Source organism: Podarcis raffonei, chromosome 13, assembly GCF_027172205.1.
Source record: "Podarcis raffonei isolate rPodRaf1 chromosome 13, rPodRaf1.pri, whole genome shotgun sequence".
In the NCBI taxonomy this organism is placed as follows: domain Eukaryota; kingdom Metazoa; phylum Chordata; class Lepidosauria; order Squamata; family Lacertidae; genus Podarcis; species Podarcis raffonei.
In genome coordinates, this window is record NC_070614.1 from 33,251,787 (window position 1) to 33,263,840 (window position 12,054).

General features: G+C 40.9%; 1 protein-coding gene across 1 annotated transcript; it reads right to left on the reverse strand.

The window, feature by feature from the left end:
- Positions 1 to 832: 832 nt before the first annotated feature.
- On the reverse strand, positions 833 to 7,705 carry LOC128398796 (vomeronasal type-2 receptor 26-like). The gene is made up of 6 exons (XM_053360049.1): positions 7,335 to 7,705; positions 6,047 to 6,224; positions 4,081 to 4,935; positions 3,601 to 3,828; positions 2,590 to 2,716; positions 833 to 1,743 (listed from the first exon to the last, which is right to left on the reverse strand). The coding sequence occupies exons 1-6, from the start codon at positions 7,703 to 7,705 to the stop codon at positions 833 to 835; spliced, it is 2,670 nt and encodes an 889-aa protein (XP_053216024.1).
- Positions 7,706 to 12,054: the final 4,349 nt, after the last annotated feature.

The following is a 12,054-nucleotide window of genomic DNA, read 5'->3' on the forward strand; positions in this document are numbered from 1 at the left end:
ATCATCAATATTTCATAATGGGAAACTTCCCTCACTATAATAAGAAATAATTTATAATAGTAATTACTTCATATTTATATACAACTTCCAGCTTCCAAAGAACTCAAATCAATATAATACTCTTTGTTTTCTATTTTTTTCAATAAGTGACCATGGAGCTAGGTTTGCAATTAATGACGTGCCTAGTCATTGTTGTTAGAATGTGTGTAATATGCAAAACAGAATGAGTGTACCTAGTATTGGAAGAATATAAATTCAAGCACAACAAAAGATCAATAAGCTGAAAAATGATCAATCTGATTGCAATGAATTTCCTAGGAAGGGAAACCGTGATGAAGCCAGGGAATTCATATAGCCCAAGACAAGACAAAAGACAGCAAAAGAAAAGATGTAGCATTGGACCCCTCATTACATTATATTATATTGTAGTACTTTTCCAATTCACTCTATGCATGTGGAAATGGACAGAAACTTCTTAAGAACATGATATCTGGTAAAAATATAAACCACTGCCAGAATGCTTACAGAAGCATCACTTTACAAATAGCCACAGAAAAATGAGAACAGGCAAAGCATTTTTTTCACCCATAGTTGGTAAATGCCACACATTGTGACTCAATTTCTCCTGAGGTATGGGGGTAGGAAGGAGTCAGTGGAGTACTGTATACTGTGTTAGAGCAAAACCATGGTAGAAGGTACAATAGAGGAACCAAATGTCGGCATAACTCTATTCATAGGAATCTGAGAAGGGATGCTTAGTTAAGATCCCTAGCATCGGCATTCCCAATTACATATATATAATTGAATATATATGAAGAATAAAGACACAGACTTATATTCTATCACCTTTTCTTATTATTAGTTGCTCCTTGTTGTTCAGCTGAGGCCTCAGCAGAATAATGTAGCATTTTGGGGAAAAGATGCAACCCAGTAATCCAGCACCAGAAGACAAGATGGAGAAGATCTCCACGGCCACCATGTATTTTCCTTTGGTGCTCAGGTAGGTTGGAACAAAGGATAACCACACACTGCAAAACACCAACATGCTGAAAGTGATAAATTTGGCTTCATTGAAACTATCGGGTAACTTCCTGGCTAAGAAAGCCACAATAAAGCTGACAATGGCCAGAATGCCCATATAGCTCAAAACACAATAAAACATAGAAGGTAAGCCCTCATTACATTCCACAATGATTTGCCCTTTCAGTGAGTGCACGTCTTTATCAGGAAATGGGGGAGATGTACTTAACCAAAGAGTACAAATTCCTGATTGAATGAGGGAGCAGGTAAGGACAATAGAATTTGCTAGTCCTTTCCCCACCCATTTCCTCATTCTAGATCCTGGTTTGGTTGCCATGAATGCCAGAACCACAGTGATAGTCTTTGCCAACACAGAGGAAAGGGCCACAGAGAAGACAATGCCAAAAGCTGTTTGTCGGAGAAGACAAGTCACCTTTCCAGGCTGTCCAATGAAGAGCAAAGCACAGAGGAAGCAAAGGAGAAGGGAGATGAGGAGGATGTAGGTGAGCATTCGGTTGTTGGCTTTGACTATGGGAGTGTCCTTGTACTTCATAAAAATTCCAAGTACTAAACTTGTGATCAAACAGAAAGAAATCGCCAATATAGTTAAGATGATCCCTAAATCCTCTTTGTAACAGAGGTAGTTTACAACCTTGGGAGTGCATTGACTTTGGTCCTTGTTGGGATACTGTTCTTTTGGACATTTGACACAGGCATCCATGTCTGCGGGGGAAAAGGGAAAAGCTGCTTAGATTTTTTTAGTTCAAACTTGTAAAATGGGGGGTGGGGAGAGAGAGCTGAAACTCAATGGTAGAGTATCTACTTTGTATGCAAAGGGACCCTGGAAAAGACTCCTGCTTGACATCCTGGAGAACCACTGCCAGTAAGCTTCCTGGCTTCATAGGCTCCAGTCTGAAGTAATGTCATCCTATAACGTGAAAGTGTTTCCTTTTGTTTCCTTTCCTTTTATTTGACCAACTCTAAGAGAAACGACTGGCATAGAACAAGCAATAATTCATTATTATAAGCTTTTGTGCTTCCAAAAGTGTTTGTGGTTTGTCCTGTACTCTTGTCTTTACTGTCACAGGTGAATGATAACCACGGCAGGTGTAGGAAGGGCCACAAGAATGGACACTGAGGCTGGTATTGGGTTGAATTAGGCCACAACTTTTATTGATGACAGGAAAGAGTAGGTTTGGCTAAGACTGTGCCAAAGATGGTGGGGCCCCTGGACCCACTATGGCCGTGTAATGTATCAAAGGCTGCCCACCCAGGGCCCCAGGTGAGCAGATATTCTGTCTTAGTCCTCATCTGTAATGTGGTTATAATAATAACCTATATTACACTGATATAGGAATACTATTCACATTTAACAGCACCCTCATCATCATTATCATTTGGAGCAGATTTGTCCTATTGACTATCTGATGCTGTTACACACACTTTAATTTTTTTTAGGTGGATTCTGTTTTGAAATGCCGTTGTGAAACCACTTCACATATATTCAAGGAATAATCATTCTCAAATAATTATGAACATTTCTTCATATCTTTACATTATATCTCCTACCCTTCTCATGAGAGATCATCCCTTCTGGACACAGAGCACAATCATAGCAGCAAAATTTCTCTCCTTCTTTCTTTTTCCTGCTGTAGCCAGGATTGCAATTTTCGTTGCACACAGACAAGGGCAGCACCTGCAAAGAATAATAAATTGGCAATAAAACATTAGCCTCTTCAGTAATTCACCTCCATGTGATTGGAATAGCTTGGCAGGAGACTCCTACTCAATCATTCTGTAGCGTTCACTTCTTACTACTCTCCACATGCTGAGGGCTGAATGTCTGCATTGGGGAGCCTTCTCTACCTGTATTGGATCCCCACATGATTCAGAATCCTGATGTGTACCTGTAGTCAGCTCCCAGGATGTAGATGTAGAGGGTGATGGAGGGTCAATGTGGTCATGATTAATGGGTTGGGATGAAAGGGCTCATCTCAGACCTGAGATTATACTGCTGCATGGAGTCATCATTTAACATACATTTAAAATACTTTTAATCACAAAATTTCTCCTAAAGGATCCTGGGGAGCTTGATTTGCCCCTCACAGCTCTACAATTCTCAGCACCCTTAGGCTGATCTCATAGATCTTTTACCCCATATGTCAGCCTATGATGTGTCTTTAATTTTGTCCTCTAATCCCTTCCTCAGCTCAGCTGCAGTCCCTCAACATTTCCCTCACCAGTTCAGTACATTAAAAAAAAATTCTTTCTTATCCTGCCTGAGCCCTAACCATCAGGCTCAAGGTAAAATGAGTTAGATGTATAGTCACAGTTTGTACTAACACACTGTTGTTTTTGCATATTTGTTTGACAGAAACTGACCTCACTCTTTCAAAAAAAGAATTATTTCCATATATCCCCCCCCCTTTTAGGCAAATTTATTATGACATATATAATATAATATAATATAATATAATATAATATAATATGGATTTTTACAAAAAAGGGAAGGAACTACATCTAGAAAGTTGAATAGGTTGAAATTGAACTTTTAAAATGTTTGAGCATCTGCAGTCTCACCTGATTAAAGCTATGATGCCACACAATTTGTTCATCATTAATAGATAACTTTGTGCCCTGGGGAGCCTGAGGTTCCAGTCTTCCAATTTTTACTCTAACCACTGAGCCATTAGGGAACATTAGCCAGTTTGTAATATCAAAACCTGAAACTAGTTCTCCATTGTCATCAAAGTGCACAATGTCTCCAGCACTGTTGTTAAATGAGACCCTCTTTAGAAGTTGATGGACCTAGATAAAAAGGGATTATAAACAAAGCTACAAAAACACACGCCATTGAAATCATTTCAAGGAGCTTCACAAAGGAAGTCCTATTCATTTTGGGGTTAATACATGGGGCGACTTAATATTTCTATTTGAATTTACAAAAAAGAAAAGATAACGTTGAACAGTTTGGGTGGAGTTGTTTTATGTAGACTTAAAATCCTCTTTCATTTTGCAGGAAAAGCTGGACTTCTTTTACAAGTGTTTATTTGCAATTACCTGCCATGGTTGCACATTCTGAAAAAAAAGTCTGTCTCTTTCTTCCAATCTTCTGTGTTTGGAATGGGATTTATACATAGCATGAAAAGTATGTGCCACAGAATAGACAGCATTGTAGACATTGTAGCTGTGGCCAGTCATCTTCATTTCAAACAGAATTCCAGAAAGGTTCTGTAGATTCTCCTCTCCAGTGCAGATTTTTTCCTTCTCTTCCCATTTAGACACATTTAATGAACAGCTGAATGCCTGTTCCCAGAAGTCCTGAATAAAACCATCTCCTTTAAACCAGGAAGGTCTAACCATCTGAATGAACTTTTGGAATCCTTTGGGCTGATTTGAGTGAATTGTGAAGGAAATGGAACCATGAAAAGTTTGTATATCCCATATCTTTTGAACAGATAGTGATGCAAAATCCCATTGGGATGTAATAATCCACACTTTATTAATAGGAGGCATTGGCAAGAAGGGTGCGAGAAACAGCAATATTCTCAAAACTCGAAAGGATGGATATTCTCCATATATGAGCAATACATTGACATTTCTTTCGATGACAGTTAAATAGCTTTCCCATTGCTTTATAAGCATATCAATATACTCATCTACGTAAGAGTATTTTGGTAGTCTTACAATGAAGGCATAACAGATACCATTCTGAGAAAGCATTGGCACTATTTTCTGTAAAAACTTGTCCCCTTTGTCATCATCCACAGCCATGAGCCCAATCCATGTCCATCTGAAATGTTGAAGTAACTTCACAACTCCTTTGTGCTGGTGAGCTTCATTTGGTACCATCTGGTACAGAAAAGGGAATAGTCTTTTGTCATCCTCTGTTGTCAAAAATGATCCATAAGTGAGCTGAAATAAAAATATATATTTCAAATCATACAGTCATAATGTGTGGTGTTCTTTTATGCCACCCTGTTTGATGCAAGAACTATAGCCACTGTCTGAAGGCCTCCCTCTGCTAATTGATTCTATCGATTAACTTTACTATTAATAAATTCATCCCAATATTCTTTTTCTGTCCTTTGTGGTACTACGAATATTTGAAGAATGCTATAATGTTCTCCCTTAGTCTAATTTTCTGCAGACTTCCTATAGAATTTTTTTCCTTGAAGTACTTATTTCTGAGAGCAATGCCAACCTTTCCTGCACTGCTTCCAGTTTGTTTACATCCATTTTATAGTTCAGAACCAAGACCCGGAAACAGTAAGCCACACACCCCTAGAGAAAAGACTTGTGAGATACTGTGTGTAGTGGGGTAAAATCACAGCTGAAACAGCACCTGTTTTATCCACCCTGCATTTGTCAGGGACAAATTCAAGGTACTTTCTATGAATTAGAAACTATGTTTCTGTTTACTGCTGCTGGAGACTTTCTTCGGCTATATATTTTAGCTTGAAATCAATTTTAACCTGGAGATCCCTTTCACATTTACTGCTGCCAAAGCAGGTACCATAAAAGGTAAAGGTAAAGGACCCCTGGATGGTTAAGTCCAGTCAAAGGCGACTATGGGGTGCAGCGCTCATCTCGCTTTCAGTTTTCCGGGTCATGTGGCCTTCATGACTAAACTGCTACTGGTGCACGGAGGACTGTGATTAGTGCCAGAGTGCAAGGAAACACCATTTACCTTCCTGCCGCAGCAGTACCTATTTATCTACTTGCACTGGCGAGCTTTCAAACTGCTAGGTTGGCAGGAGCTGGGACAGAGCAATGGGAGCTCACCCCTAGATACAATATTTTGCCTTCATTAAATTTAACTGTGGTTGATGATATGGGGCCCCAACATTAATTTTTGGCCTGATCTGGGACTGTTATCCAAAAAGCATTGAATTCACCTGATTGTACTGCCTTCTAGTATGCATTCAATTAGCTTTCTAAGCAAAATATCACAGGGAATGTTTGACTGAAATCAAGATGATGTGTAACAAATATGAAAGCTTTATGCCCCATGCACACAGCTGACCTGTGGAGTCTTGTGAATGGCTGAAATTATGGCCACATTGGTAGAAATTTCAGAGATGCATCCTCCAATAAGAGCTATCAGATTGCTCTTCTTGTGACAATTGAAGTTGGGGGCAAACCTATGTTGTGACGAAAGCAGGCTCAGAGTGGCTTTGTAGGTCATCTTTGTAGAGTAGTAGCTATTGAGGATGTGAAATCCCAGGGAAATGTTTGATAAAATGTTGGGATTCTCATTGATCTCTTTGACAGCAAATGCTAAGGCCAGGATGTGCTGAAAGTTCTTAGGCACAGATCTGTAATAATAATAATAATAATAATAATAATAATAATAATAATAATAATAATAATAATTTATTTATACCCTGCCCTCCCCGGGCTGGGCTCAGGGTGGCTAACATCAAATATAAAATAAGACTTAGAGTAAAAAGAAAAACAACCATGAAACAACTATGACAATAACAAATATATTGTACTCATCTACATGCTTTCAAGTATCAGCTTAAAACCATAAGGTATTATAGTTTGAAGAAATGTAACTTGGTGAAATTAAGAAAGTAAGACACTGTATCTAAAATAGCAAGAACTAAATTTTTGCAATATTTTGGAATAGTAAAAGTGCTTTGGAAACTGCTCCCTGCAGCTATTGGAGTAATTTCCTTGGCACAGAAACAATATCATCAAGATGAACTAAAAAGTAGCACTTTAATAATGCACTTTTAAATTTAAAAGTATGAATAACAAATGGGGTCATGTTTGCACATCCATTAGTAAGTCGCTTTTGATTGCATGTTTCCCCTCCAGAGCATTTTAAGTTGTAGAAACAAAGTCAGGTTTGCCCTTTTGTAAAATGGGAATAGGCTGGAAACAATTGGAGGAATGAAACATGGCGGCATTTCTAAATTATAATATGAAATCAAATATTGAAAGAATCAGAAGATTGGAAGTGCAGGGAAGAGGGTATATATAGTGGCAAAGGATGAGAGGAAACAAAATGTGGAAAGAACAGGAGTAACATAATATAACAAGAGCACAACCTACTATGTTGTTATTCTGCAGAAGTCCTACAGAAATGTACACTATCTATTTATTTCTGTGGAGTGACTGGTGGAAAGGCTATTCGTGATTACTTAACAGGAACATAATGCAGAAAGCAAAAATAAACAGTAGTCCAAATACTGTGGGGATACCACTTTTTCACACAAAGTAAAAATAGTTACTTAATCACAAAGCTGCATAATGGTGAATGTCACATGAACTTATTACAGACGAAGAAAGAAATGTTTCCTTACATAGGTTCATCAATCAATACATGTATAGGCTGTTCCTTGAAAGACAGGCTATTATAGTGAAAGTAGACTTGAGAAACAATCTCACCGATGACAAGGTCTCCTGGCTGGTGAAGTTTATGAGGTATAGGGAGGGGATCGTCAAGTGTACTGCAGTTAATAGAATGTGTATTGCCTACAGTATGACACACCAGTATGAGCAGCAACACCACCACCTGTATAATCCCATTGACAAAGGATGCCCTCCAAATACAGATTTTCATGCTTCCACCTACAGCATTATATATGGCTTTTATCTGTTTTGCTACATAGTCACTTGAATGGCGGATGATTTTGTTGCTGTTAGGGAATCTCTGCATTAGTATCTTGGTCATTGACGTAATAGCTCCTTTTTTTGTCAGTTTCCCTGATCAGAACATTCACTGATTTATACTCTAAGCATGAGTGAGAAGTATAAGCTTTTAGTACTCTTTTTCTATTTTCAATATCTTTGTTTTTATCTATTCAGCTGCAGGTATCAATAGCTTTGTGGTACTATGCAAGAGTTACCTTCAGAATTCTCAAATTCTGTAAATCAGAATTGTTGTAAAAAATAGTTGATGATGGAGATACCAGATGAAGAGTGAACAAAACATTTGTCTAATAAGAGCATCAGGAGAAGGAATGAAGAATAGAGATACCCACAGTATACATATTTTTGTTTAAAAAATAATGGTGGAGTCAGCTGGTGGAAACACGCTGAAACAACAATACGATAGAGCTCTGTCAATGCCTCGATCCAGTTCTGAACAACACAAGGCTCTAATATCTCTTTTCAGATGTTCATTGTTGATCTCTGGATATCTTTTGCATAAGACAATGCAAACCAATAATTTTGATAATGATAGGGAAGGAAATTGTTTTCCCAGTGTCCTGCTGGCTTCTGAAGTTACATCATGCATTAACAAAATGCTACAACTCCCTCCCTCAATAGTCTACATCCCCCCTCCGCCCTGTTTGCATGGTGGTCAATAGTTGGTGGGACTCAGTTGACAGGACCAGGCTCCCTGTGTCCAGAACTTGACTTTAGTTCACCCACAGTTCATTCACATTTCACATAACTTGAAGGATGGTTACATCTCTTTTAAGACACTGCGCCTAATTACTGAATGTCCCTTTTATTGTTATTGCTATTATTTATTGTTATTATTAAAATATTTATGCAGTATTATTTATATGCTTTACAAAATATTAGTATGGGGAACCTAAGTCTCAGGTCAAATGTAGCTCTCAGTTGTGGTTCGAGGACCCGATCCCCGCGTAGTGGAATGAAAACACAAGGACACGTGATATAAGGTTAATGGGCAAGAAAAGGCCACAACTTTATTGATTACAGCAAGTGAAAAGGTATTGGCTTAGGCATTGGATTACGTCAGCTGACTCCACCCCCTCAGAGAGGGGTGAGTCTAAAACAGGGGGGTTTATTCACCAGTAGGTGGAGCCTGTTGATGCTAATCCAACTATAAGCTCTCCCCTGATGTCACCGAGGGTCGTGCCATGGCCTCCCGCCACGCAGGCATCGGACAGAATACACGACCGCCGGATTCCTTTAATGGAATACCCCAAATTGAAGGCGCAGGCGATGGCCACACCTAGCCCTTCGACACACCACAACACATTATTCCAATGCCTAACTGCCACCCGAGCCCAAAAGGCTCGCCGCCAATACCCTCACAGCTGTAACCAATCCCTGATGCTGCTGCTGCTGCTATTTAAGCAAATGTCATTCCCTTGGTCTGAAAGATGAACCCCATCATTCCGGTACAAGGCCTGATCGCCAATCCGGATATGGTCGTGAGAAATGACTCGGCCATTCATAAAGCGCACCCAATGGGCTATTGCACAATTTAAGAGTTTCCTGGATTTTTCAATGGCCATATAGTTCTGCGCACCGCGCCAAACAACTCTCTTCAGGAAGGAGGACCAGAACACCGTTGTTCCGGGACACAAGGCAGCAATCTCATCCAAATCTCTTTTTATGTTCCACGACAAGTCCACACTTCTTCTGTTAACAAGGTCATTTTCCCCTAATTGAAGGATAAGGATGTCGGGAGGGCCAAACATGGCGACTTTCTCCCTCAGCAATGGCACAAGCTCTTCCCAACGCATGCCTCGTCTTGAAAACCAGGAAACTCGCACTCCAGGTGGCAACCCAAGATTAGGGGTGAGGCCGCAGCTAGCCGACACGGGCCCAATGGACTATACTGTGGCCGCAAATCCAAACACTTTTTCTGAGAACGGCTGAGAATAAAGGAAAGAGAAAGACGGGTAAGTAGAGGTAATGCAGCAGAGCGCATACTAGCGAATGTAACCTTTATAAGCATCGGATTTCCACCGGCCCATTTCTTTAATCCTATCCGCCGACAGACCCAAGCACGCCGCTGTTGTGGTGGCGCCAATCCTGAATGAGTGTGCAGCATAATCCTGGGAAGATAAACCACAGGCATCAATAGCTTTGCGGAGTACCCTTGTGAATAGGTGTCTCAACAAAGGTGACCCATCCTCGTGAACCAGGAGTGGGCCAGGACTGGGCAGTGTGAGGTAAAGGTACCATCTAGTGTCCTTGACCGGGCATGGACCCTGCTGCGCTGAAGCTGTAAGTTTTATGTGGAAACCCCTACCTGCCTGATCCATTTTGGATTGACGTATCCGCACTGTCGTGCTAGCTTTGGACAACTGCACGTCCTCCGTGAGGAGGCCGCGCGTTGACCCAGTTGCGTTAACCTCGGCTACTACTTCACCGACCCTCAAGGTACCAAAAAGGCGATCGCATATGCAGCAGAAAAAAGCCGGCCTCAAACTTGGTCCAGCAGATTGACCTAAGCTTTGTGTATATCTGAGAGAGCAGCCCGTAAGAAATTGGCTTAGCATATGCTGCGGAAAAGAGGCAGGCCTCAAACTTGGTCCAACAGATCGACTTAAGCTTTATGCGTATTTGAGAGAGCAGCCTGTAAGAAATTGGCTTATGGCCCTCGGCTCTAGGGGGTTGCAGCTTACCCCAACCTTCACTAGCTCTGCGGATCAGGAAGTCACTGCACGGGTTGGAGGAAAACATGGCTTTACAAAGGAAGCTGATGGCGGCTACGTGTATCTTTAAAGTTTTGGGGGCCCGGCCTAAAGGAAGCTATAACGTATGCCGCAAAGAACACCCAGGCCTCGAACTTGGACCAGCAAATTGACCTAAGTTTCATACAGATTTGGGACAGCAGCTCGTAAGAAATAGGCTTGTGGCCTTTGTTACTTGGAGGCTGCAGTCAACTCCAACCTTCAATTGCCCTGCGGACCATGAAGTCACAGCACGAATCAGTGGAAAAACATGGGTCTACTAAAGAATGTGATAGCGGCTATGTGTATCCTCAAAGTTTTCGAGGCTCAACCTAGGCCATGAAGGTGTGTTAAGTATTGCAGAACGTTTTCTGTGGAGGGTGTAACATTAGTGGAAAGGGAGGATACTTTGGACCTGAACCCCATGAAATCACACCAGACCTTCTTATATGATCTAAGCGTAGAGGGTGCGACAGATGCTAATACTCCCTTAACCACTTCATGTCTCCAAGGTTCCACAGGTGCTCCGGAACGGGTTCTGGCAGTGGCTGAGCCCTGGGAGCTAATGCTCGGAAGGGAGGCACCGGAGGACGAATGATTGGAGTAGGCGCGACACCCTCTCGGAACGCGATGACTGCTTAGCCAGTATGTTGACCACCGCCTGGTTATCAGTTCTGAAGCACACCCAGCGATTCTGGAACTCCTCTGTCCAAATGTGAACAGCCACAACTAAGGGGAAAAAACTCCAGAAAAGTGAGATCCCGCGTGATAGCCTCGCCTTGCTACTCTGCTGGCCATTGTTGAGCACACCAGCGTCCCCTAAAGGATAAACTGAAGCCCAAGGACCCAGCGGCATCAGTGAACCTGGAAATCTGAGGACAGGTTGAGGATTTCCTGCCATAAGGAGACTCCATTGTAGCGTTCCAGAAACGTGATCCAGATCTCAAGGTCTGTCTTAACCGATTTGGGAGTCTTACCCTGTGGTGTGGTTTGTTTGTTTGTTTGTTTGTTTGTTATTTTATTTTATTTTTTAAGGTTAGGTATGCACACAAGCCCCAAGACTCATTTTGTATCATGACTTTTAAACTTATGATTTGTTTCTGAGTCACTTGGTGCTCTCTGTGCTGAATCTGAAGGGGGATGGCACACAGACTAACTGAATGTGGATGTTCATTATGCACTGTATCATAGTATAGTACAGTGATTATAAAAATATCTGCTTGAGTATACATTTTCATCATGTGTAAAACTCATAAGGAATAAACAAATAGTTCTATATTGTGATCAAGTAACTCCTAGAACAAAATTGTAAGTTTTAGCTTCAGAAAACCAGTTGCTTCTAGCCAACATCCTGTTGCCAATGTAGCTAAAATTTTAGCACTTTTGATTGTTAGTTGATAACAAGATTGTTAGCATGACAAGAGATTGGTGGGATGCTCTCCTACAGATTTCCAAAACTGTTGTACTACAGACACAGCCAGGAAATTCCAGACACAGCCAGGACATTCCAGAACAATTCTATCTGATACTGTAAATGTCAGGTTTCAGTTTCACTCTAGCTAGAAAGAACTGCTACATATGCAACATGTTCTAGAAGATTGCCAAAGGTAAGTTCTTGGCCAAAGCGTTATCCACTTCA

Excerpts from the sequence above, each read along its gene's own strand:
- LOC128398796 (XM_053360049.1), bottom strand. The coding sequence starts at position 7,705 with ATGACCAAGATACTAATGCAGAGATTCCCTAACAGCAACAAAATCATC. Across the intron at positions 6,225-7,334 it reads GTATTGATTGATGAACCTAT|CTACTACTCTACAAAGATGA; the intron begins GTAAGGAAACAT and ends CATCCTCAATAG. Across the intron at positions 3,829-4,080 it reads AGAATGTGCAACCATGGCAG|GTCCATCAACTTCTAAAGAG; the intron begins GTAATTGCAAAT and ends CTTTTTATCTAG.